The 13,424-nt window shown below is 45.4% G+C and overlaps 1 protein-coding gene across 1 annotated transcript in view; it reads right to left on the bottom strand.

Moving 5' to 3' along the window:
• The window catches only part of LOC115315461 (DNA-directed RNA polymerase I subunit RPA1), a 79,538-nt gene that overhangs the window by 24,048 nt on the left and 42,066 nt on the right, over positions 1-13,424 (bottom strand). Inside the window, exons 27-30 of the mRNA XM_040217029.3 lie at positions 12,430-12,611; positions 11,722-11,802; positions 11,341-11,508; positions 10,607-10,717 (exon numbers count right to left, since the gene is read on the bottom strand). Coding sequence (XP_040072963.1) covers positions 10,607-10,717; positions 11,341-11,508; positions 11,722-11,802; positions 12,430-12,611 — 542 coding nt within the window. The remainder of the gene's footprint in view (positions 1-10,606; positions 10,718-11,340; positions 11,509-11,721; positions 11,803-12,429; positions 12,612-13,424) is intronic.

The following is a 13,424-nucleotide window of genomic DNA, read 5'->3' as shown; positions in this document are numbered from 1 at the left end:
AACGTCGTCTGCTCGCAACATCGTCTGCGTCTGTCTTAAGGCCCGTTCACACTCTTGCGACCGAGTGCGACCGAGTACGACTGAGAGCGACAAGTTCTCTTAAAACTTGTTAAGCGTTTTTAAAATAAGGGAACAAACTGGCATTGTGGCGCCATCTATGCGGTGACCCTGGAACTGCATTTCACAAGAGCGAAGGTTTTGCGGGATTTCCGAGGTCAAATGTGCGTAATACCCATAGAAAGGCTCGTTTATAACATTGACAAAAGTTTTTCGAGCCAAGAAAGAAAGGATAATGCGCGAGAAATAAAAAAAAATATGCCGGACCGCCGAGTTTACACTGCTTCCCAATAGATGGCACCAGTGTGTTTTCTGGTTTAAGGAGTTGTAAGGAACCTAGGTTTAAGAGGTCGCAAGAGTGTGAACGGGCCTTTGCCTTTCCTGCGACTTTCGGAAGTGCAGGTTTTTACGAAGTAGCTCGACTTCGCCTTTCAGAGGGCAGACGAAATAACTCGAGCGGTACGTTGTTTTTGTCTAACAACTAGCAGACCCGCATCAAGGAGGGAAGTCAAAGGACTCACTGGCGAGGTGTCCCGAGGCGCCGAGGTTTGTTTGCTAAGAACCGAGATTGAGCGTGTTAGTGTTTGCAAGTTCCCTCCCAAATACTTTTTCCAAATACTTTACTAGGGTTTTTCCCTCCTTTCGTGTGCGGCGAGACCCCTCATTCTTTAACGGCGTCGGCGGGTTGGCGCAGTTAACGTCGCCTGCTTTACGTCTGCTAGTCAAAGCGATGGCTGCTTTACCTTTCCTGCGTCTGTCGGAGATTCACCGCTTTTTTACCGGCGAGAGTCACCGTTGCCTCGGAAAACAAGGAGATGACAAGAGGAAGAGATTGACCTCTTAATCTAAAATTAAGGTCAGCGATCAAAGTATAATACTGGAAGGGTTCACAAGGGTCGCGCGGGCATATTCCATTCAGCACACCAGCCGGTCCTGGGCACACGGTCGCCGAGTCGGAGTGCCTCCTAGGCCTATCCGCCGTGCTCACTTGGTCGTTGTCGGTGGAATCGTGACTGTCGGAGCTTTTCCGGGGTGTTTGTGGATCCAGCGTTCTTGTTCGTCGTGGTCTGTTTCAAGTAATTTTTATTTTTTTCTTGCTGCTTGAAGTCGGGACGCGCGAGAAGCGCACGTAGAAAAATAAACGCCCGTTGATCGTCGCGACAGCGACGTTGTCGGCCATGCTGATTTGATCGTAACAGGTGCAAGACAGCTTCGGAGCTGTCGTAGGATTTCGTCGTAACCTGCGCAAAACTTACGAAAATTTCGTTTCGTGAATACGAATTTGTTATCAAGTTTTGTCTTACGCATATTTTTGGCATAAGATAGTTTCGTGAACCTGGCTTCTGGCCTCTGCACTTCCGAAAGTCGCAGGAAAGGTAAGACAGACGCAGACGACGTTGCGAGCAGACGACGTTGCAAAGGAGCAGACGACGCTCAGACAGGGGGTCGCGATCAGCCAAACAGGGCTCGGCGTTCTGACGTCACTGCTACTTCCTTTCTCATGCGCAGAAGACGAAAATGAGCCCACTTGCGAGGCGTATATGGGGGCTGTTGGATCATGCGTAACATATATCAATTTATAATCATTAAAATTGTCAGCTTTGTAAGAAAGGAAATGTCATTTTTTATTATTTGTAAGCTTATTGGGTATATTGCTCCCAAATTGATAATTGCGGGCGAGTGTTTTCTCTGGCTTACTCTCTAGGCAACGAAAGCCTAACTGAAAACTTTATGAACTTGACGAAGAGGAAAAAGTTCGAAAACTTTTACAGCGAAGCAGTATCAAGCTTTTTGCTGCGTCATGGTCCAATATATGTGCGTTGCGCTCGTATACGTAGCGCATATCGAAGCCGTCGTCACGCATTGTGGGGCGTATCTTTCACCCTTTGCCAGGTTACACCGAGGCAGGGTATAACCTTGGGCTCTCACTCTGCTGGCGTCGCCTGGCTGATGCCGGCTGGCTATTGGATTACCAAGCCTTCTGACACGCCGTAATAACGGGCTCCGGACACCGAATCAATCAATCAATCAATCAGTCTTCATTCAGCTCATTTGTCGCGTGGCCCTCCCCGCATATAACTCATGCTGTGTCAATCTCCCGGTATTTCATGTGCAAGTCCCCGTTCTCAGCAAGCACCCCCGTCGATATAGCCTCAAACTGTAATACACTTCTCCTAGAATGATCGAACATTCCCTCTTTTTTTAATCGCGCTTTTTCACCGCCCAGAGATGGTAAGAGAGGCGCCATCTAGGGGACGTAATGCCAACTAGTTCCGTGGTCCCATGGCCTCCGAGATCCCGAAGCGGGATCTCGGAGGCCATATGATGGTCCGGCGTGGCCGTCTGCTATCCGAAAAGAAACACGGATTTCCTTTTACAGTCCCGAGGCACGTTTACACAGCCCCGTTTCTTACGTCGCGTTACGGGAGCTTACGTACGCCTATTAAGGAGCAACCTTGCACGAGGCATTCGAAGCACCGATGTTCCGCTGATTCATACCGTAACTTAAGAAAACTTACTAAGCAATGCGTCCGTGTGAATGGGCCTTTAATGCCTCAAAGTATTTTCAGTTGTTTTTTTATGCTCTTTAAAGATTTTTTTTTTTTTTTGGGGGGGGGGGGGGGGGGGGGCGATAGGGTTTGACAAACAAAGAACTCTAGAAAATAAGATTGGTAGGAAAAAAAAGAACACTTGTTTTATCCCCAAATCGGCAAATATAAGACAAAGTTACAAAAACTATGAAGCCAAAACATAATTTTTCCCCATTTAAAGTTTTCTTATAAACAGAGAGCTTTGCGAAGAGGGATAACAAAATTCTCGGTTTCAAAAAAACATGGAAATATAAATTGAACCAGGCCTGCATGCGGTGGAACACACCCGCATCAAAAATACCTCCCCCCCTTTTTTCCCCTCTGTTTCCGCATTAAAGAAGAAAAAAAATAACTGCAAAATAAATTAAAACTCACAAAACTCTGAAATACGCACCAAGCAGATAATAAAAAAAAAAAAAAAAAAAGAAGAAAAAATGCAGACAACCGTATTTAAGGAGACAATCCAGGCCGCTTTTCTCGAAGCCGCAGAATCGCTTGCGCAACCAATCACGAGCAAGAAAACGTTCAAAATATAACAAAGTTTGAGCAAAAAAATGAAATTGTTCCGTAATCTGGTTAAGCGGAGAAACATTCTTTCGTGCGGTAAAGCAGACGCAGTCTTGGACATATCGCGATCGCGTGCGCCTATCGCTACCACCCATTAAAAGGAGAGAAAAAAAAATGCGCGATCGTTTAAATTAAGTGGTCGTAACAATCACCATAACCTCTGACGGACGGCCGTCATCCGGGTTTTCCCACAAACAAAATCGATCAAATATGGCGGCAAAATCTCATTACACGGAAATGGTGTGGAGATCCCCGCGGGTCTTTATGATTATACTTCCCCATAATTTATAAACTAAGCTCCTCTCATATATGCGTCTGTCCAATAAAACCCATTAAAAAGAGGCGCATAAGACCATTATAAAAGAGAAGAGACGCACTAAAACTAAGAGGGGTTAAAAAAAAAAAAAAAACGCGCATTATTCCCGAATGTGAATTCACGTTGTCTGCTTAGTGTTCTGCAGACGGGACTACTACTCTGTAACCTTTCGGAACCCTTTTCGAAACCCGGTCCAGCAACACTGGCGGCCGCCATTTCTTGGGCACGATGATGTGATTGGTCGGGGAACGTGCCCAAACAATGGCGATCTCGGATAATTAGCGCAGCAGCCGCTAGACGGCGCCTATTTCTGAAAAGTGTGTATTCACGAGAATTGGTTAACTCCCACTGCCGCGTCCAAACATTCGCGCCGCGACATCACGATATTAAATCATGATATCACGTGAAGTCGCGTGACGTGATGACATCAAGTGACGTCATCGTGACGTGACAATCACGTTAACATCGCTCCCGTAACAGCGAGCCTAGCGCGAAGCGTCTTCCCGCTAAATTATGAGGGGATCAGTCACTCGGCTAAATTTAAAGGGGAGACGTCCCCGCTGAGTTGGGCTATTCGATTACGATGTTCATCAGACAACACTGATCGGCTGTGACAGCAAAAACCAATTTAGCTGAAAAAAAATGCTGCGTACCCTGCGTTGTTTTTAACACGGCAAATTAGCTTATAGACCGTTTTACTGAAAGAGGGCGAGAGAGAAAAGGGGAAAGGGCTACCGGCGCTTTCCCCTTTTCTGGTTGTGTAGAAAAAGTGAAAGTCCCGGATGAGAGGCTTGGCCGGTGTTGGGTGTCTGCTGCGCCCCAACTTCGTTCCCGTTTTCTTTTCTGTTTTAAACTCGCAAACTGAATTAGAGCCACGGGCTTCGATGGCAACAGTCCCCCGGTCATCGGGACACCATTGCTCGGTCATAGGCCGGGTGCACGAATAGAAAGCGTCGAAAACTGTCCGAGGACTTATGTAGCTTGTAATGAATCCGGTATTGGCGGCAGTGGATCGCGTCCGTAAACCGAAAAGACGTTTCCTAAACGCCATCCTCTCGAGTGTGCTCGGAACATCCTGTGGATGGAGCGCGCACCGAACGCTGTACCGCCGATGAACATGGGGTATGCTCGCAAGGTGCGTGCCAGTTTTCTCGTGATGATTGCTGTTTCAGCTTGTAAAATTTTGAAAACTGAATTTATCTCAATATTGATCATTTGCAGTGGTGACTGACTCAATTTCATCATTTACAACACTTAGTTGAAGGCTTATTTCCGCCGCCGGGTGAGGCTAGAAATTGTTGAAAAGGTAGTTCTATCGGTTTTCCTGAATCGGCGATCTCCTGCGCGATACCAGAAAGCCGGCAAAAGCGCTCCTTGGAGTGCCGCTGGTGGGTTGTTTCTGTTGACTGGGCGCTTTAAAGCGCTGGATAGTCGCTGCAGGGTACGTCTCGTGTGTTGTGATCTGCGTCTTCGAGCCCAGTGTGCACGTTTCTCTGTTCGAGTCATGGCATCCGCCAGTGCGGCGACGGGGGAACATCGGCAGTGAACGTGTCAGTGATAGAAATTGGAGGTTAGTACTCAAAATATTGCATCAAATAGTAAAATAATTCGTCGCTCCTTTGAGGCTTTCTGCGGTTCGATATAAGCACATCTAGAACGTCTTCGTCGTTCATCCACAAGGAAATATAAGAACACGGACACGCAAGATAAAAGCAGCGCAGCAAAACGATCTGTAGCAGCTCCGGGTGTTTGCAAAAGTTAATTGAGGTTCCCGTTTCGTGTATCGCTTGTTCATTACTAAAAACGGCTACGTTGAAATAGGCCTATTGCAAGCAAAAATTTATGAATGGTTCATCATTTCCAGTCATGCGGAAAGCGATAGAGCTTCAAAACATTGCCGCCGCACTTGCCGGATTCATTACAAGCTGCGAGGTCCTTGGGCAGTATTCGACGCTTTCTGTCGTTATTCGTGCACCCTATGACCGAGCACTGGTGTCCCGATGACCGGGGGACTGTTGCCATCGAAGCACAAAGCTGTAATTAAGTTTGCGAGTTTAAAACAGAAAAGAAAGTGCGAACGAAGTTGGCGAACGAAGTGTGGAAGTGGCACCTTTAGAGATCATACTCCTTTCTCCGAAATTATTGGTTCCAACGATGAATGACAAAGCAAAGCAGACTGCATCTAGTATATAAATTCGACACATAACCAATTATAGTATTTATTGATATATCATAAAAAACTAACATTTCATAACATAGTTTAAGCCCTGAGACACTGAGAGGTAAAAAACCGGTCAAGACAACACAAAAGCTCAAACCCTCTGCAGAACAGCGATTTGTGTCCCAAAGCACCAAACAGAAGAAAAAAAATAAAAAAAAAATAAAGACGTTAACAGCTCCCTGTAATGCCGAATTAGAGCGCAGCTCTTGGGGAGGAAGAGGGGAGGGTACGGAGGGGCGAGTATGCCCGTCCTCCCCCTCCTCTTAGAGTTCCTGTATAGGCTCCCTACGGGAGCCAGAGTTGCGCATTTGTTTTCCCCGCGCCGCCACGCCGCTATTCGCCGAGATCCATCACGTGAGGAGCAAAGCATCCGGTGGCGTGCAAGAAAGCCTCCTTTACGGTCGCTCCGCCGACGTTTCCCTTGCCCCGGCGTATGTTTCCCTGCTTTCCGCCTCCTTTTCCTCCTCTCCTGTTTTCCACGCGCGGCGGCGCGCGCGGCGCCGCTATTCGCCAAATTTAGTCACGTGAGGAGCAAAGCATCCAGCTCGTGCGGGAAAGCCGGCGCTACGGCCACGCGCCGAGGCTGAATGCGCAACTCTGCTACCGTAGGTAGCATATAGACGCTTTACAGCATATGTGCATGGGCGCCGCCATAACTGACCTTCCGTTTTTGTTCCCTCTTATTCCGTTCGCTTCACTTCATCATTACCACAGTAGGACAGGTTATTGCAATTTTAGATTCTACCGTGTTCTTGTGCCCAGCATAGACCCTTGTGAAGACCCGTCAACGCCCGCTTCAGTGGCTCGGCATCTCGGTAAGACAAGAGAAGGGCAGCTATGGCGGCTCAATCTGGCGCGTGTGTAAAGCGTCTATACAAGAGCTCTACCTCCTCTCCTGCTCCCCTCCCATCTAGCGGGAAATTTTTGCTACATTTCGCGCTAAATTTAGCGGAAAAAATTCCGCGCCAAATTTAGCAGGGAACTAGTTCCGCCAAATTTAGCAGGAAAAGTTTCCCGCTACATTTAGCAGGAAAAATTTTCACTATTTGTAGCGGAAAATATTTGCCCCGAAGCTTAGCGAGGAATTTTTTTGTGCTAAATTTAGCGGCGAATTTTTCTACTAAATTCAGCGGGGAAATTTTCCCGCTATATTTAGTGGGGAAAGTTTTCTGCTAAATCTAGCAGGAAGTTTTTTCCGCTATATTTAGCGGAAAAAATTCCTTTTTCCTCCTCTTTTTCCCTCGTGACGTCACACGTAACGTCATTATGGGAAACGTCCCACAATGCAACGCGCGGTTACGCCAACGCCGCTCAAGCCGGAAACGGGCGCCTAAGTGCTGCGCTCTAAAAAAATACAATGTTTAGGTTTACTATTAATTTTGCTTGGCCAGGGTATCTATTATAAAGATATGCAATATATTTCACCGTTAAAATTTAACATCAAAGCTTCGTGAAAATGTGCTTGATGATCAAACGAGTGCAAAATTCTAATTTTTACGAAATCAACTTTTACCCGCATATTTAATAATTAAGATGCATTTAAAAAAAAATTAACTGCCTGGATAGAACATAAATGTATATATAAAAAAAATGCCCCCCCCCCCCCCCAAAAAAAAAAAACAGAAAAAAAAAAACCAGCAGAATATTTAGGTTTTGACTCGTTTTTATTACCGTGCGGTGTTTTCGTTTCGGGACTATAAGCCGAAATATAAGCGCATTTCAGAATTGCTCTTCACTCAAAATGAATCTCATAACTCAAATATTGCACCTAATATTTCTTTCTCTCTCAACAAAAATTATTTTGTGAAATCTGTCAAACATTTAGGTACCTAAAGAAACAACTTTGTGGAGAAATTCATTAAATTTGTTACCCTTAAGTAGCGATTCTGAAAGATGTTTCTATTATGGGCCAATGTACCGAAATATTAGAATCGCCGTTATGAAAAACCGGGCGTGTTGGTAAAATTCACATACTCACGAAAGCATAATCACATGGGGCGGAGCACAGAACACATCTTTCAAAATCGGTCTTGATATGTAAAGACAGTGCTAACATTTTTTTTCTTCTTTTTTCAGCGAAAGTTGCTTGATGATTTATTAAATAACCTCTCCAAAAACCTGACAAAAAAAGAAAAGCTTTTTGGGAGTTTTGTTAGTGCCCTTTTAAAGTGATGTTGGTAAGTAGCTCACCCTAGTCTATAAGTCGCACGTTTGTATAAGTTGCACTTATACGTATGTGTGGAATAAAGACTATCTATCTATCTATCTATATTGAACAATAAATATATCAACCCCCCCCCCCCCCCCCAGCAAACATTGTGCATTTAACATCCGCACTTCCAAAGAAACGCGTACCATATTTTTCGGGCTATAGTCCACGGACTATACAAGTTTAAAAGGTGAAATTTTAGACTGTGAGGACTACCTACGCGTGCTGGCTATACAGGAATTCTGTTTTTCAAGATCGTTCATCATGACGAGAAGTAACGAATTTTTTGGATGAAAAAGTATGTTAATGATGATTTATGTATAATATGAGCCTCTTTGTGAGCTAAGAAAGCAGACGTTTGTTAAGGTGAGCCATGTATGAGAAGATTTTCGTGTCGACTAAGCACCAGGTGGGGATTATGCACGGCAGGCGGACTATGCACCGGGTGCGGACTACCTAAGCAAGAACTTTTACTTTCAACCCCAAATTTTCCCCTGCGGACTATACACCCGGTGCGGACAATAGCCCAAAAATTATGGTACACAGAAATTGAAAAAAAAAAAGAAAGAAAATGTGACTTATACACAGGAAAATACTTTACACAAACTAAAGCTTTCTTTCCGTTTACAAGAAACACATTTACCGTGCAGATATGCGGGTTTTCCGACATACGCGACACATTTTCCAAGTTTTTGTTTTTGATTTTACATAACCAGTCTACACAGATGATGTGCTCGCATCATCCAGGAAAACGTAACGGGACCCTGCTTTCGCGAAACTGCTTCTAGACATGCAACCTATCTGCCTCATGTGCAACCTGCTAGCGAGTTTGGCAGTCAGAGGACTTGCCAGGATTTACCGGATCACCGGCAACTGTTCACTGCGTGTTACATAAGCTTGCGACAGATCGTGAATAGACTTTAGAGTAACAGCATGATGCTACCGCCACCCTCTCAATTCATGTAGCCACGAACACTCGCTTATCTTTCACAGCAAGGTGGCCACGAGTGCATCACCAAAACACATCAAAGAAACTTTCACTTCTAATAAATGAATGGTAACGCTCAGTCTCTTGTTCTTACTCTGAGCAGAAAGAAAAATAATTTCTCAGCGAGTGATAAAAAATGGCGGTTGTATTGCACCCACGACCTCCTCACCACACCACGAAACTTGTACTACAGTAAAACCTCGTTATAACCAAATGGGATATAACAAACTAATGGATATAACAAAGCAATCATAATTCCCCTTGCTTGCTAATAGTGGGAAGAAATGGCCATTGGCTATATAAAAATAATGGCTATAATGAAATAATTACGACCATTCCTTTAACTTTGTTATAACAAGGTTTTACTGTAGTGCGACGTAAAAAAAAATGACTGCCTCTCCACGTGTTCAATGATGTTGATTGGGGCGAAGCTCTGGTGGTGCTGATGATACTGATTTTTTAAGCATTTGACCGCAGCGCCCTCTCGTCTATAAACGTTGAGCCAATGCATGCAAAGTTTAACGCAATTATATATGCATTTCACCGGAGCGTCCTCTCCTGTATAGACGTTGAGCGGCTACATGCAACGTTTCATCCATGACATCCCCAGCTCTTGAGTTACTACCCCATCTCAGAGCGCCCTACTCGTCCCGCAGTCGTGGCCGAGTGGTTAAGGCGATGGACTAGAAATTCATTGGGGTCTCCCCGCACAGGTTCAAACCTGTCGACTGCGCAAACATTTTTTCTTTTTTTAAGAAGACAAATGGGATGGTAATTGATATGAGCACGGACGCCGGACAAGGCTAGACCCTAAGGAGCTTCACCCCTATAAACTGGGAGAATCCTTCAAGATGGTATCTGCTGCCCAGTGTACCCCATCAGATGTAGCTTTTTTTTCAGTGTTTTGCATTATATATGAGGGTTTTACGACCATGGTACATTTTCCATTTAGACCCCGACCCCCCCTCCCCCGCCCCCACCTCAGTTATACAGATTGTGATAGTGGTATCTGTATGACATCAGCCGTCTTCAAACTACACTCAGCGTCCATCAACTTTCCTGCATGACTGCAGCAAAGTAAACGTGGTCTCCACAAAAGATACCTTTTTCGCTTTTCTTTTTACTAGCAGCAGCACCGCCGAGTAAAAAGGGGAAAAGGCTTGGCCCCCTCACCCCTTTTTATTCAGCCGTGTGTGGCTGCGTCGCTGCAAAGACTATGTAAGCCGAGCCAATGTCGCACGCAAAAATTAATACAGGGTCTAGTAGTACCAATTAGAAAGCCTACTTGTCGGTTTATCATGTTGTCTGTTCCAGCAACCGATAATAAAGAGCAATGGAAAGAGTAAATCCTCTCCAACTCCAATGCTCCAGCATCCAGAGCATAGTGATCCCAATTGAAACAGCCTATTCACCAGTTAATTATGTCGTCTGCTCCAACAAATAGCACAAGCGTACGAGCAACGGACACAGCTAAACCTAATTGAAATGCCCCAATTGTGCGCATTGGACTGTGCAATGCGGTGAGCCGTCCTTCACAAGACGCATGTTACGTCGACACCATTCAACAAGCCGTAGCCGAGTTACAATGGCCACCGGCTTTCTCACGCCCTTCTCCCCCCACATCGACAGACATCCCAGACACAGAAAGATGACTTACCCTCGCGATGGCAGTCCTGGCCGCTTCGATCCCAAAGGTATTGGCGATGGCGTGAATGTCGTTGCTGTATATGCGCCGCATGTCGACGATGTCCCCGTGGCGAAACATCTCCTGCAGGTGAACACGAAGGAATTCCAAGCTAGAGCTTCGACGCAAAACAAAGCTCAAGTGTACCAAGAAGAAAAAAAAAATCATATATTGTGTGACTTGAAAGTTGCAGTGAAACTGCTCGTACACCGTACAAAAGACGGGACGTTTGCCGCAGATCTGCGGACCCACCTCAGGCATGTTCGAAGCAGGCTTGCTTCGTACATACGCGTCCTTTGAGCCTGCCCACAGACAGTTTCTGTGCAACTAATGTGAATGGACTGTCCACACAAGTAAAAAACAACCCTCAGACAGTCTCTTGAGTGATATGTTCACAGTGTGACCCCAGCTTTAAAGTAACACTAAACTCCAAAGAAGCGGGTTTTGTTTTTTTTGTTAAATGCTTAGACAGTTTGTATGCCATAAAATAAACTTTCCCAGAAAACATTCGAGCTTTGGCTAAGGCTTCCAAGCAGTCAATCAATGAGTTAATTGATCTATCTTAGTTCGCCACAAGGGGGATGGAAAATGAAAAGGTGCAAGTCTGTCGCTTGTGTTCCAGCCCCCGCGTCCGGAATTCCGTAATCCTCGACTCCTTCCCTGTACGGGGTTCGAGGATCGTGGCGCAGACCGAAGAGACCACTCACCACGAAGTTGACGCCTTCGGTCTGGAGCATCTTGCCGCAGCCCGAACGGTCCTTGGTGTCTTTGACCAGAAAGGCCCTCGAGATGCCCGGTACCGAATGGAAGACGGCCTTGGCAGACTCTTCCTCCACCACCGAGGTGAAGTCGAACTTGCTGCCTTCTAAACTGAGCTGTGAGAACGCACGAGAAAAACAGCCAAAATGTCGAGTGGTATAAAGCGGTAATTTTAGAATTCGGAAGTCGGCAAAAACAAAGGGGGCAGGACGGTGCGTACCGCAAGATCCAGAGTCCCTCAACTAGCCTTTTAGAACTACGGCACAATCCCCCAAGTGGAACGGCAAGGGACTAGGTAAAACTGTTCCAAACAAGATGGCAGTACTCACCCTGAAAGTGTAGCAGCACCACTCTTCTTGATCCACGTCGTAGTCGTAACCCGTGACCCATTGGTTGAACGATGTCACGGCCTGGAAGTGATGTCGAGTTACACGAGAGGGCGAGGAATTAAAGAAGCGAACAGGAAAAAAGACATTGCTCGAACACAACTGTTACACTGGGTAGACTCCCCGAACTGCACACGCTTCTTCAGTGACATGCGAAAACATGTGTACGGTTTTGAAGCAAAGCAGAAATGCGTAAATGGCTTCACAATTAAGCCTTTGCGGACAATGCAAGTCCACACTTTCCTCCGAGGTAGCCCAAGGTGCATTGGCCTAGGCTACGGTCTCCCCAGTCTAAAGGTCTGTGCCAGACCCAAAGCGATACGTTATCTATCCGTTACAATTGGGGGTGGTAGATTCGCAAGATAAATTTTTCGCAATATTTTTGGGGTTGTGAAAGTCACGAAAATTGGGCCCTTGGGAAAATTAAGTCGCTTTTTAAAATCTTCAAGGGCAGCCACAATGTTGCCATGCTTGTGAAAAAAAAAAATATCATCTACTGTTTTAAAACAAATTTGAGAAACAAACACTACCGAAATGCTAAATTAAAAGAACCGATCGACGTTGTGCATTCATCTTAACTGGAAATGCAGAGTCCTCGCCAATGTAAGATGGCATAGAAATGCTTCGTCGGCGAATTTTGCGAGTACTTACAAAGACTCGTGCCTCCTTCGCCGTTCTCGACGCCTTCTGGTGTTTGACCTTGTGGGCACCCTTTTTCAGAGAGGCCAACCTCTGTTCGTCACCCTCATCGTCCGCTGCTCCGTCTTCCTCGGCATTCTCCAGTTTTGGGACTGTGGCGAGGTTTCCTTCCTCTCCGCCATCGGCCTCTTCATCTGCAACAATCCAGTAACCAAACTCAGTCTCCTAACCGCAGCAGTAAAAAAAAAAAAAGTTTCACCGGTTCTCAAAGGTATGAATGGACATTCTGCTTGAAAAAATGCCTTGTCAAAAGGGCTCTATTACCAGAAAGACTTTTTACCAGAGAGGCTTTTTACCAGAATCGTTTTTTTCCACAATACTTTACATCAAAGAAGTTTTTACAAAAAGAGGCTTCAAGTTTTTTTTCACTTAAAGGCAGACATAGACTGTCTTCTGCCGGGCAGAAAATCGATTCCGTTTCCTTCCCTCCATTCCTTCTTGCACTGTTCTCTCCTCCTCTCCCCACATGATAGAAAAGAGCTCTCCCTCTTTCTCAAAAGGAAAGAAGGAATTGAGGAAGAGTTTCCTCCTTTCTGACTGCTCGTCTGTCTTTAACATCTTTGTACCAGAAAGGTACTGACAGCACTGCCTATGAAAAATACTTTTTATCCAAAAGGCTTCTTCACGGACGTTGCGCATTTTAGGGACAAGGGGGGCGGGTTTGCCTGCACGGAGATGTGCTCCGATAAGAGACCAAAACCATAGAAACGTGTCCTAATTAAGCATTTTTCCAAAATTTTGTAAAATGCTACCCTATCATTGTAATGTGGGTGTACTATTTAGTAGTTTTTGGTGATGCCCAGCAAGCTTTTAATTGAAACCGTGCCTTTGAAATGAAAAAGTAACAATTCAATTATACTCAAAATTAATTACGCAATTATACTGAATGCAAATACCACTACAGCATCAACCTTTTTTTTTGTGCGAAGCACAGTTTTCGCAGAAGC

The sequence above is a fragment of the Ixodes scapularis genome, unplaced genomic scaffold, assembly GCF_016920785.2.
Source record: "Ixodes scapularis isolate PalLabHiFi unplaced genomic scaffold, ASM1692078v2 PGA_scaffold12__126_contigs__length_90152505, whole genome shotgun sequence".
Lineage (NCBI taxonomy): Eukaryota > Metazoa > Arthropoda > Arachnida > Ixodida > Ixodidae > Ixodes > Ixodes scapularis.
Note: the sequence above shows the minus strand (reverse complement) of the source record. Positions and strands in the feature narration are given on the sequence as shown.